The sequence below is a fragment of the Charadrius vociferus genome, unplaced genomic scaffold (assembly GCF_000708025.1).
Source record: "Charadrius vociferus isolate BGI_N301 unplaced genomic scaffold, ASM70802v2 scaffold643, whole genome shotgun sequence".
NCBI lineage: Eukaryota > Metazoa > Chordata > Aves > Charadriiformes > Charadriidae > Charadrius > Charadrius vociferus.
Window position 1 is genome coordinate 249,534 of NW_009647512.1, and position 12,929 is coordinate 262,462.

At 37.5% G+C, this 12,929-nt stretch overlaps 1 protein-coding gene across 1 annotated transcript in view; it reads left to right on the forward strand.

Annotated features, from left to right (window-relative positions):
- The window catches only part of PER1 (period circadian clock 1), a 40,830-nt gene that overhangs the window by 22,657 nt on the left and 5,244 nt on the right, over positions 1-12,929 (forward strand). Inside the window, exons 12-21 of the mRNA XM_009880763.1 lie at positions 1,981-2,087; positions 2,740-2,893; positions 3,304-3,412; positions 3,809-3,940; positions 5,382-5,472; positions 6,244-6,400; positions 6,483-6,610; positions 8,199-8,372; positions 8,627-8,887; positions 10,286-11,133. Coding sequence (XP_009879065.1) covers positions 1,981-2,087; positions 2,740-2,893; positions 3,304-3,412; positions 3,809-3,940; positions 5,382-5,472; positions 6,244-6,400; positions 6,483-6,610; positions 8,199-8,372; positions 8,627-8,887; positions 10,286-11,133 — 2,161 coding nt within the window. The remainder of the gene's footprint in view (positions 1-1,980; positions 2,088-2,739; positions 2,894-3,303; positions 3,413-3,808; positions 3,941-5,381; positions 5,473-6,243; positions 6,401-6,482; positions 6,611-8,198; positions 8,373-8,626; positions 8,888-10,285; positions 11,134-12,929) is intronic.

The window sequence follows — 12,929 nt, forward strand, 5'->3', positions numbered from 1 at the left end:
TTGGGTTGTGTTGGGTTTTTTTGGGGGTGGTTGTTTGTTTTTTTTTTTTTTTTTTTTTTTTTTTTTTTGCATAGAAGGGACTATATTTGCATCTTTCTTTATAACTAGGTTACTAAATAACAGTTTAAAATTTGATCCCTTTTAGGGTAGGTGTTCTGTTGCAGCACAAACAAATGTAGTTTGCCAGGCTTTCGTAAAGCAGGTGGCAAAGAACAGGAACAGTGTGAACAAAACCTCATGTTTTCTACTTCTTACAACATTATTTGATGAAGTCCTAACTGAAGTCATTCAGAGTTGATCAGTATTTTAAACTCCTCTAGCAGGATAACTTTTCGTATGTGCTTTGAACCTGGCAGCATTTCGAAATGTCAGTGTGTCAAAATGATACGATTTGGCATGAGTTTCAGCTTTGTAACATTGTTGCTTTAGATCATCCACAAGCTTTTAAGCCATGTTATTTAACTAATTGCTGCAAAAATAAGGCATTAATTGCTATCCTCATTTTCCCCTGAATATCTCAGCCTCTTTGCCAGAAGGGTATCCTATGAAGACAGGCTGAGAGAGTTGGGGTTGTTCAGCCTGGAGAAGAGAAGGTTCCAGGGAGACCTTATAGCAGCCTTTCAGTATCTGAAGGGGGCCTACAAGAAGGCTGGGGAGGGACTTTTTACAGGGGCATGTAGAGATAGAACAAGGGGTAATGGCTTCAGACTGGAAGAGTGGAGATTTAGAATAGATATCAGGAAAAAATATTGCACTCTGAGGGTGGTGAGGCCCTGGCCCAGGTTGCCCAGGGAAGTTGTGGATGCCCCATCCCTGGAGGTGTTCAAGGCCAGGCTGGATGGGGCTTTGAGCACCCTGGTCTAGTGGGAGGTGTCCCTGCCCGGGGCAGCGGGCTTGGAACTCAATGATCTTCAAGGTCCCTTCCAACCTAAACCATTCTATGATTCTATGTTTTAGCGAATTGATCTAATTCCAGTGGGTTATTGGAAGCGGAATGCTGAGGGCATTTGTCCCACAATGCTTTTGAGTTTCAGCACAACGCAGATCCTGTGTCTGTGCTGCACTGCAGTTAAGTTCTTCATTAAAGATACTCAGATTACCCGAGTATTTTTCTGCTCCTGGGCCTTTGTCAGTGAATGGGACTGGGGGAAAGGTATACAGTGCTTTGAGTTTACCAGATGACTTGTTGGCATCTGGCAACTTCTTAAACATTACTGAGTTGTGTTGACTTAATGCATTCCTTTTCTAAAGCATATTGTTGACGGTTAGCTTTCAGGGTAAGGTGCATACTGACATTTGTGAAGTTTCTCTTTCTCCTTAATGTGAATGCTGTAAGTGATCAATGACAATTATTTCATCACATAAATTAGTCGTTCACATCATCAGAAGTGGTAATTGATAATGTGCAGGAATTCAGTAACATTACTTTTGATTCTCCATTTTAGTTAATAACCTTGCTTCCTTGCAGCTCCTTCATGAGTTGAATTCTTAACCTGCCTGTGAGAAAGTTTTCTTGAGTCCTAGTCAACTACCCTGGTGCTCGTTCAGCTATACTAATCCTGTGATCCTTACCCTTGGCTTGCAGCCCATAGATCGGGGTCCTGTTTACCCTCATGAGAGTTTTATCAAGGTTGAACTTTATTAGTGCTCTTTTAAAATTAGGGTGAGTATTTAACATCTAGAGCTAGGCAGCATAGGAAAGACAGGACTACTGTAACAGACTCCTTGATTTGGTCTGATCATGTTATTTTGTAAAATTACCAAAAAAAAAAAACCCCAACCACCCCACAAACAAACAAAAACCTGCTTGTTCAAAGAGTACTACTGCTGTTAAGTTGGCACTGCTATTTCCCCGAATTTAAACTTAAAATTATTCATTCTCTTTATAGGGAAAAAGAGCAAAGAAAACTTAAAATGGGAACACTATAAAGATTAAATATACATTTATTCCACTTGATATCTTTTCCTTTCTTTCCCCAGAGCAGTACCTCTGTTGGGATACCTACCTCAGGACTTAGTAGGAACACCAGTCTTGGTGCATCTTCACCCGAATGACAGACCTCTAATGCTAGCAATTCACAAAAAAAGTATGTAATCTCTTACTGTGGCAGAAATGTAACTTTTTTTCTAAAAGTTGATAATAATGAATAGAAAGGCCTCAGGAAGTAGGAGGTGAAAATTAATTGTGACTGTGAATTTTTCTGAAGGTAAATACTGAATCCTTTACCCTACATATTGATTCTTAATGCAAATAGATGAAAACTGAGTAATCACTCAATTCCATGTTTGATGTGAAGCAGATGTGTCTGCTGTGTAAAAAAAAAAAAAAAAAAAAAAAAATTAACTGTAAATGAGCATTTCATACATAAAGAAAACTTTCTTGGGAATGCAATGATAGGAATTGTCACACTTTACATGGTAATCTTTCCTGTTTCATGGAGAAGAAAATAAGAGCCATTCTGGCAATGTTAATTTGTTAAACTTTGAAAATGTAAAGCTGTTTCTTCAGTCATCTTTAGCTTGTTGTGTTCTGAAGGTGACTTTTCTTGACATAGTCCAGTAAATTATGAAGATCTGCTTATTCTGGTAGCCCAGCATTTCTAAATCTATCAATGTATCTGGTATTTATTCTTTCAAATATCATCTTCCTCTTTTTGCAATTCATCGTAAAATCTTGAATCATTAAGTAGAATTGTGCAAACGTTAATCTGAAATTTCTTTTTGAATCATTCATTACAGTACTTCAGTACGGAGGACAGCCTTTTGACTATTCACCAATCAGGTTTTGCACTAGAAATGGAGATTATATAACCATGGACACTAGCTGGTCCAGTTTCATCAACCCTTGGAGTCGAAAAGTTTCATTTATTATTGGAAGACACAAAGTTAGGACGTAAGTCAATAAACTGTTGGGACTTTAAATTTTTTTTTATTTATTTTTATTTTCCCTTCCCTTGGCTTTACATAGTGATCCTTAAGAAAGACAAGGGATCTTCGGGGGGGGGGGGAAATCACATAAATTGCATCCTCTTTAAATTTGGGGTTTGTGATGTAGTGACTGCTTTAAAAAGAAATTTGAAGTCCTTCAAATTCTGCCAATAATGTCAAAAGTTGCTTCAGAAGAAGGAACTCATGCTCAAAGTGACTATGGGTGTGTATTTTATCAGATTCAAAGATTGTAGATGCAGTTGAATAAGCATCAGATTGTGTTTACTGTATATAGATGGTAAATTGAAGTTGTGGTGTCTCTGTGATTGAAGTACTTTCAGTTGTAATGAGCTGGGATATTTTTGGTTTTTGCAGGGGTCCCTTAAATGAAGACGTCTTTGCCGCTCCCAACTATACAGAGGATAGAATTCTTCATCCCAGTGTTCAGGAAATCACTGAGCAAATATATCGGCTATTATTGCAGGTACAGCATGTGCTGTAATGTTACCCTTTTCATTTCCCATTGAAGAAAGGGCATTTATCTTTGTTATGTTTTGTTTAGCTGTCTACTAGTGTACTGGAATTTCTGGCTACAATCCTGGAAATTACTTACACTCATGATTAGCAGACAAGACTTACTGAAGTATGTTAAAGCTCTGGTTGGTATTTTAAGGATTTCATGCAGCTATGGAGTCCTCACAGAAAAGAAACCCAAAACAAAACAAACAAAAAAACCCAAAACAAACCACCCAAAAACCCAACAACAGACTAAAATAAATCCTTTTTTCCTCACATGGAATTACTAATAACAATTGCAGTTTTGTTTAAAGCTGATGTGCTGAGATATGTGTGTGTATATTTGTTTTGTTGTTGTTAACAGCCTGTACACAACAGTGGATCCAGTGGCTATGGAAGTCTAGGTAGCAATGGTTCGCATGAGCACTTAATGAGTGTGGCATCCTCCAGTGACAGCACAGGAAATAATAATGAAGACACTCATAAGGATAAACCAGTAGGTTTGGTTTTTCTTATTCAAAACAAACTATTAAAAGTGGTGTTTTTTACTTTTTGCATAACTCTTTCAAATTAAGGATGGAAGAAAGTATAAGGAAAAAGACATCTTTCTTTTTTGTTTAATGTGGAAAAAACCCTTCTGTATAGGGGAATAAACTTTTCTGGCGTAGATGTAGTCTCAGGATACTGAAGCATAGTTATGGGCATGAAAGTGTGTATGAAGAATTTAAACCTGTACAGTGTGTTAACTTACTCTAATGTCTGTTCTCTGTTATATGTCTGGGAAAACCAGCTGGGTATTTGAAAGCAGTTTCTTTTGGGAGGGGAAAGTCTGTAATTACTGTTTTCCCAAATGAAAGTAAGAAGATAGTTATGCAGGTTATTACTGCATTTTTAAGTGATAGTTTGACCCTGATCCCTTTTTATGTTGCAAAAATACACTATATAATGTAGAATGAAATAAATGGAATAAAATAAAATTTTTTATTAGCTTAAAACTTAACTTTACTGTAGATTAGGTCATTGCTACATCTAGTTGATAATGATGTGTAACTTTTTAAATTCTATTAGTCGCTTACCAGAACTATTCCATAGGCAAAGTCAGTCAGACAGTAATGTACTGAATGTGGATGCAGTCAAAGGAACTGCACCTTTTAACATGTCTAGTCATTTTGGCTTTCCTGTTGTTCTTCCCAAATTTGTTGTAGCTCCCTGTGTTGTATTTAATTTGGAAAGCCAAAATTTTCCTTTACTTAATTATATTGCTTATAGGCTAATTCTTCCAAATCTGATTTCTACTTCTTTGATCAGGTGTGGCAGACTGCTGCTCTTGCCAAGGTGGTCACTTTCCTGGCTTTCAGTCCTTAAACGCTAGTGGCTTAAGCAGATGAATTCTCTGTATGTTTTTGTTTAAGATAACTTACTACATTTCAGAGCTATGCAGAAAAGTTATGTTTAAGGAGATCTTGGTTTTGAGGGATATAGGTACCTATCTTTCCTTCACTATTTCCACAGATAGTGAAGACTGTTATACTATAGTTCTATAATTTCCTGTCAGTGCTTGCTTAAACTTCTAGCACAAAAAGTTCTCAGTCTTAGCAGCAATATTTTGCAATATAACTTTTACAAAGTGATAGTGTTGTTTTTTTTCCCAAATTCTTCTTTGTAATATATCTTTATATTTTCCTATCCAAGTCATCAACTATATTAAACAAAATAGAGTAATTGTGTGCAAAAAATATTACTTCATTTCTTCTCTTTGAATTCCCAAAATTCTGCTGCTGCACAATACAATTCTCTACATCAGGATTTCTCCTGTGATCAGACTAGTTGTAAGGTAGAGAATAACTAAAGTTAATTTGGTTTACTGAGGAATCACTACGCATGATGTTTTAGTCAGAATTTTGTAATAACTCTTTTTAATGACCTGCTTTCAGGAGGTTTGTCAAGATGTCCGTAAGGTCAAAAATAAAGGACAACGTATTTTCACTGACAAAGCAAAACTGGAATGTAAGAGAGAGCTTGTTGCAGGTAAGACATGAGCAAGTTAATATAAATTTTAGTCTATTGCGCTAGTGCCTCGTATAATATGACAGTATGATTTTTTTTTTTTTTTTCCTAGTTTGGTCCTAATCAATGCATAAAGACAGCATTTTTATCAATTCAAATTATATTGTCCTGTGTCTTCTCTCCACTGTGTTCAGGAAGATATTGTGTTCAGCTGTGACTGAATTGATAATGGTATAACACACAGTTAAGGCATATCCTAAAGCTGTTGTTTTGAAGCACCTTAATTGTAGCTCGTGTTTTCATACAAGTCAAACATCTTCCCTTCTGTTAGGTGGAGGAAATGTTATGGCTATTGTCTTTCCTGTTTGCATTGTAACCTCAGGAATTTTTAAGTTGATAAATGAAAATCTTACTAATGAAAGTTAAATTCTGCGTACATTAATAGGTTATTCTTCTAATAATTTGTTATAACTTATGGGCACTAGAGTTGTCCTCATACTGAGTGTGTTTCAACTCTAATGATAGATCTATTCTCTTACAGCCATAATATCTATTCCCTTTGGATCCACATGCATCAACGTAACTAACCTTCACACCTCCAAGAATCCATAAGGACAGGAAAATATTTACACAATGTTCATCTATTAGTGCGCAAACCACTTATTGCTTTACAGCAGTTAACTTACGACCTGTTAAGAAATATGTATAAATGAAAACTTTTACTGTTGCTTTTAGGGGAATTTGCAAGGATTTAATGCTGTAATTGCATAATAGCAGTATCTCTTTTCACAGAAAAACAAAGTGGTCCTGGTGGTCAGGTAAAAGATGTAGTGGGAAAGGATACTCCAGGAACAGCTGCTCCTAAAAATGTGACTACTGAAGAGTTGGCTTGGAAAGAACAACCCATATATTCTTATCAACAGATTAGCTGCTTGGACAGTGTCATCAGGTAAGCAACCAGTGTGTAAATAACTCTTTAGCTTTAGATTTAGGACTTGCATATCTAATTTTGTTAAATCATTGTATTTTAGGTACTTGGAGAGTTGTAATGTGCCTGGTACAGCAAAAAGAAAATGTGAAACTTCATCAAGTGTTGCATCATTGAATTCTGGAGTTCATCAACAAAAACCAGCTGATAGTGCTATACAGCCCTTGGGAGGTATCTCTACATCACAGCTTTTTCTTCATTGATTTTTGCTAGCAGCCAGTTGGATGTTACTACTTTGCAGAATAATGAAAAGTGTAGTTTAGGCATGACCTCATAGCCATTTTCTGTGTTAGGTGTTTGGCAATATAACTTTTATCATTAAAATCTTCCCTACAATCAAAATACTGAGTATTTGATTGAATATCTGGATTGTAGATGCAATAAGCTTACTTATACTGTACAAAATACAGCAGGATTTTGAGTTTTAGGACTTGAATCATTATCAGACACAAAAACTGTGGGACTTGTAGGAACAACCAGCTGAAGAACCTGGCAGCTAATGAATTGCAACAAAAATACGCATTTTACACTTCTGCTTCTTCTTTGTGGACATTAGAAGAAAAAAGGAACAAGGGACAGTAAAATGCAGCATCAGACTGCTCTTAGTGTTGTGTGAGGCTCAAGAACCTATTTGAAAGGAATGTCCAGCCATGAAAGTAAAGGATGGGGATTACTGAGGATAGCCATCTGAAAGGTCTGCTCCAGGCAAAAACATTAACTTAATTTGTTAGGACTTAGGTGTAGCATTTGATATGGTCCCTGTCTGGATGGGGAGCTGAAGTGAAGAACGTAACTGTTTGGTTAGTGCAAGAATTGTGAGACTGGTAAAGAGCTATACTTGCTGATTCGACCTTGTCATTATGTGAGGCTGAAGGGGAAGAGTCCCATGGAGTTTCTCAAAAACTGGTCTTGGGAATGATCTTGTCTATATTTCCTTTTGATGAGCTTTAAAAAGAAGTTCTAATGCAGCTTTTAGAATCAAATTGGAAGGTATCAGTATAGATAGGAATAAAGTGTCCTGTCGAAGGAACTGGAGTGCCTTGAGAACTAGAGAGGAAGAAATGGTGGAACTAGCTAGCATCGTGCAATTAAGAACACAATTTCTGCTGTCATTTGGAGTCTATGCAGTTCTACCTGACAGGAGAAGATGTGGATTCACTAGCTTTTTGGTGCACTGATGACTGAGAACAAAGCTACTGGCATACTCTAGTCAAGAAAAAGGCAAACTTTAGGTCTTAGGTATGTTTTATGCCAAGTATTCCTATTAGAGAAGGGAAGTTTTAATGCTGTTTTATGAGGCACTGGTATGACCTCTGCTGGATTATTGTGTATAGCTTTCAGATGAGAGAATTTACATAGGATGCTCAGAGCAAAGCTGTTAGGATAACTGGCTAATGACAGAGAATAGTGTACAACAATATGGGAGCTGGGCAGGACTTCAGTTTAGGCTTGAAGAGGCTAGAAACTTTCTTCCAAAATTGTGCCATGAAAGACAAGTGAAGACTAGCAAAGCGCAAAAAGTCCTACATTGGAAAGATGTGGTTTGGCTTTATGTGAAAGTAGAGGATTGGATTTGGTTGCTCAGAAGTCATTCTGTTCCTAAAATGTTCCTGGTGGAATGCATAAAGTAAAGCAAAATGTTCATTTTGTGTCTTGCCAAGCACAGTTTAGCCTCTACTGTTTTGCAACCCTAGCAACATATAACTTGTATTCGCAGTTGTTTATGTTCAGTAATCTACAGCCTTGTTTCTTTTAATAGATCCCGCTGTGTTGAAGGCATCTGGTAAATCAAATGGTCCCCCAGTGGTTGGTGCTCACTTGACGTCTTTGGCTCTACCTGGCAAGCCTGAAAGTGTTGTCTCTCTCACAAGTCAGTGCAGCTACAGTAGCACCATTGTTCATGTTGGAGACAAAAAAACACAACCTGAATTAGGTATGATTTTTGGTAATAAACTTGCTAGCAACTGCCACTTTGGATAAACTTCAGATGTGAACAGCTAATATCTACTTGTAACTTACATTTTCTTACAGCTAAAATGTTCCTGTGGAAATGGAATAAAGAGGAACAGAATTCGTATCTTAAACTTACAGCAAAATTATTACAGAATTGTAATAGTTTAAAAATGCATATACAAAGCTTTCTTTACTTCATCTTGATTTTTTTTTTTTTTCCTCCTATTTCTGTAGAAATGATAGAAGATGGTCCAAGCGGAGCAGAACTCTTAGATGGCCAACTTCTTGCACCTCCATCTAGCTCTACACACGTAAATCAAGAAAAGGAGCCATTCAAAAAACTGGGACTTACAAAGGAAGTCCTTGCAGTGCATACGCAAAAGGAGGAGCAGAGCTTTTTGAATAAGTTTAAAGAAATCAAGAGATTTAATATTTTTCAGTCCCACTGCAATTACTACTTACAAGATAAACCAAAAGGACGGCCTGGTGAACGTGGTATGGCAATAGTTTTTGCGATAAAACTTGTATTTATATAGGAAGCACATCCTGTTGAGAGGGCACTTCCATTTTTAGCTGTATTGTGGGGGCCACTGTGAATAGTGACAGTTGTATGCTATTTTTGAAGTCCACAGAAAAATTCTTTCTGATAAGTCTTGTTTTGAAGATTGAGAGTAGAATATAGCTTTTAATGTAATAACTAACATTTTAGTAACTAATGTTTTGATTTCTATCTGTTCACTATACTATTACTGACATGCATCTACTTTCAAGGGACAAAAAACATGCTTTAGCATGTTTGCTTTACTGTATCCTTGTATTCCCTTGCTTTTCTTTTCCTTCTGTCTTTTCATCTGTCTCTTTTTAGGTTTGTGGTTTGGTTTTGATTTTAGCCCCTTTATTTTACATCCAGTTTCTCCCATTCCACTATTGTCTAATCAGTGAAACAATTGGGTAATTGTTTGGTTGCCTTTAAGTTGTTAATGTGATCAGTGGGATGGAAATGGAACAGACTAGCCGTAATAGTGAGATTGCATATTACAACTAGGAACTCCGGATTGCATTTTCAGAAGTGCTTGATACTGATCTGACTTTGTTCCCATTTCAGTCCTGACTTGACTTGGAACAGAAGCAGACACTGCTAAGCATTTTTTTGCAGATTCTTATCTTTCATTTTCTATTTAATAGTTATTCAGGTTGTTGATTTAGGAAACCTGTTCTGGAACCCTTTAGTCCCCTTGCATTCTTTATACTTGATAAACTTTCAGCCTATCTGAATAAGCTTTAGACAAACTAAAACTTTGAGCAGATTTTAGTGCCAGAAGACATTTTGTGGATTTCCTCGTGTCTGTAATGGAATGAGCTGACACCCTTTGCCTAGGGAAGCATTGTTTGGTGCAGACTTCTAAAATAAGGTTGTAAAGGTAGCATGCTTTTTTCCTTTCAGGAAATTCTTTTCTTTATGTGCACTTTCTCTCCTTTTGCTTCTTTCCTCACATTTTCAATTATGGACCTGCATGACCTTAACTCTCTAGAAATGCTTTCAGTCCTGTCCCGTTCTGCTTTCATTGTAATTGCTGGAGTAATTGGAAGTTTGCCTCTCTGGGAGCCACTGTTTGGCAGCTTTGTGCTGTTTGGGTGACACATATTTGAGCCTGAATTGATCCACTACTACCCTCTTCCGTGGTGTGTCAGCATAGTTTTCATTGCCCAGTTAGCTCAACTCTTGTGCTAGAGATAAAAGTGAACGTGACCCCTTCCCAAATGCTTCCACTGGGGTAGGCCAAGTCCAGAACTTCAGTTTTCAGCAACTTTTAGGGATGACAAGGTGAAAGGGATACATCAGATTGCAAGTAGAATCCTTCCTGATAATTTGGTTTTGGGTTTTTTTTGCAGGTGGCCGTGGACAAAGAAATGGCACTTCTGGAATGGAACAGCCTTGGAAGAAAAGTGGAAAGAACAGGAAATCAAAGCGCATTAAACCACAGGAGTCTTCAGACAGTACAACTTCTGGAACTAAATTCCCCCATCGGTTCCCTCTTCAAGGTTTAAATACTACTGCTTGGTCACCGTCAGACACGTCACAAGCGAGCTATTCGGCGATGTCTTTTCCCACTGTTATGCCTGCATATCCGCTTCCTGTTTTCCCAGCAGCAGGGACTGTACCGCCAGCTCCTGAGACTTCACTCTCTGGTTTTAATCAGTTGCCAGACTCTGGAAATACTTGCCCTATGCAACCATCCCAGTTCTCTGCACCCCTCATGACACCTGTTGTAGCTCTTGTGCTCCCCAACTACGTCTACCCAGAGATGAACAATAACTTACCTCAAACGCTTTACCACAGCCAACCCAACTTCCCTGCCCATTCCGCTTTCTCTTCACAGACAGTATTTCCAACACAGCCACCATTTGCTACACCCAGCCCTTTCCCACAACAGGCGTTTTTTCCAGCACAGCCATTCCATTATAATCCACCAGCAGAGAGTGAAAAGGCTCCTGTTGCAGAGCCACGGAATGAGCCATCCCGTTCCTGCACTCCACAGTCAGTGGGTCCTCAAGACCAGGCTTCGCCACCTCTGTTCCAGTCAAGGTGCAGTTCTCCTCTGAATCTCCTACAGTTAGAAGAAACCACAAAAACTGCTGAAAGTGGCGCTCCCACAGGTTTACATGGAGCTTTAAGTGAGGAAGGACCCATAGGCAAAATCATCACAACTGATAACTGTAGCGGAAAGGGATCCTTACCAGTAAGTATGCTGATGGGTTTGGGGGTTTGGTGTTATTTTTTTTGTTTGTTTTTTTAAAGTCTTCACATTCTTCAACATATCTAAAGTTGTAGAGGTGCCTAAAATGGTTTCCCCCCGCCCCTGTTTTCCTGTCTCTGCTACATTGTTTTAAATTCTTCCATTCGTGGGACCTATTCTTTAATGATAAACAGCAATCTGTCAATATAATGCCGGGAGATGGACTCACAATTAGTAGTTAGTAAATTCAGACTTCAGCAGACTGAATAAAACATGAAATCCAATCACTTAGAATTAAAACCGCCTTGCTGCTGTTCTTCTAAAATTATACTAGGAAGCTTGGAAATATAGCCTGAAACAGTTTTGTTCCACTTTTTTTTTTTTTTTAAATATTAATATGGATAAGCCCATTGAAAAGCACTGAAATAGATTTAAAATGATATGAGCACTTTATTTTTAGCAAAAAAGTTTTGGGCTAGTGAATTTGTGTGGAGGGAGGAAATAATCTATACGTGGTCTACAGAAGCTGATTTAAAATAAAATCACATCTTTGTGTACAAACAAGCAACCGAAGTAAAGGAAAAATTAATTATTACTTGCAGACCATAACTTTATTTTTGTTTCATTTGGTGCATTAAAACTATGCTGAGCTATTTGGTAACTTTAGTTTGGTTTTTTTTATTATTTCCTGGCTCGTTCAAATTTGATGAATTGGTTTAACAAATAACTTCACAGAAACTTCAGATGGAGTAATATGTCTGTAAAGGTTTCTATGACGTAAATATGTAGACTAGTATTAACATTTTTTTAAATGCACCATAGAGTATCTTTGTAAATGCTAAGTCACTGATGGGATGGAGTTGGCAACCTAAACCTTTTAGAATGGCTCCTTCCTGCTTTTCTTGTGCTGTGGTTTGTAACTGGTCTCTGCATCTAATGGTGCACTTACGGAGCAGAGCTTGGGGTCGCTGCTGATAAAAGGAAAGCAGGCATTGGAAGGGGTGGCTTTTACTTTTAGGCATGTCTGAGATCTAAACTATTGTAAGTAATCAGTAAAAAGCATTGTTAGCGTTGATGCTAGTAGCTGATTAGATGACTTGCTTTGTGCACTGAGTCATAAACATGTATCTACATTAGAAGTTATAAAGGAGGAGGAAGGAAAAACTTCTGAAAACGCTTGTTCCCTGCACCGTGGGGAACACTTATCTTCCTGTTAAACTTTTCTCCCTAGTTAGTTTCAAGATGATTTATTTTACCTAACATTCTTGATATTGATCCTTAAGGGGAAAGAATGGAGGAAGAATAGAGAGAAGTGGATTTTGTTTTATCTATGTTTTTCTAGAGAAACTTCCAAACTTGATGGATACAGTGCAAAAACTTACCATGTTCTGTTATTACATGCTTTTTGTCTCTTAATCTCAAGAACAAATACATTTGATTTTCATTTAAAAAAAATCTCTATCATACTAGTCCTGCAAATGCCACTTACAAAGAAATTTTCAGGGATATATGCATCCAGTGCTATATTTGGACTAATGTATTCTGTGCACTACAGAATATCTCTGAAATCTTATCTCTAAGGACTTCTGACTTGTGCTGTGGTGTAACAGTGCGTCTGTGACAGTCTGTAACTTACAGCATGCTCTGAGATGCCTCTGCTGGATTAAAAGAAGCTCGATAACAAAACACAATAGTAACAATTTGCTGGCAACTGTTAGTTCCTATTCTTTAGAAACCTGCATAATGTAGCTTTGTCTAATTTCCTCATCATTTACTGGAAAATGAGGACAATATGGGCA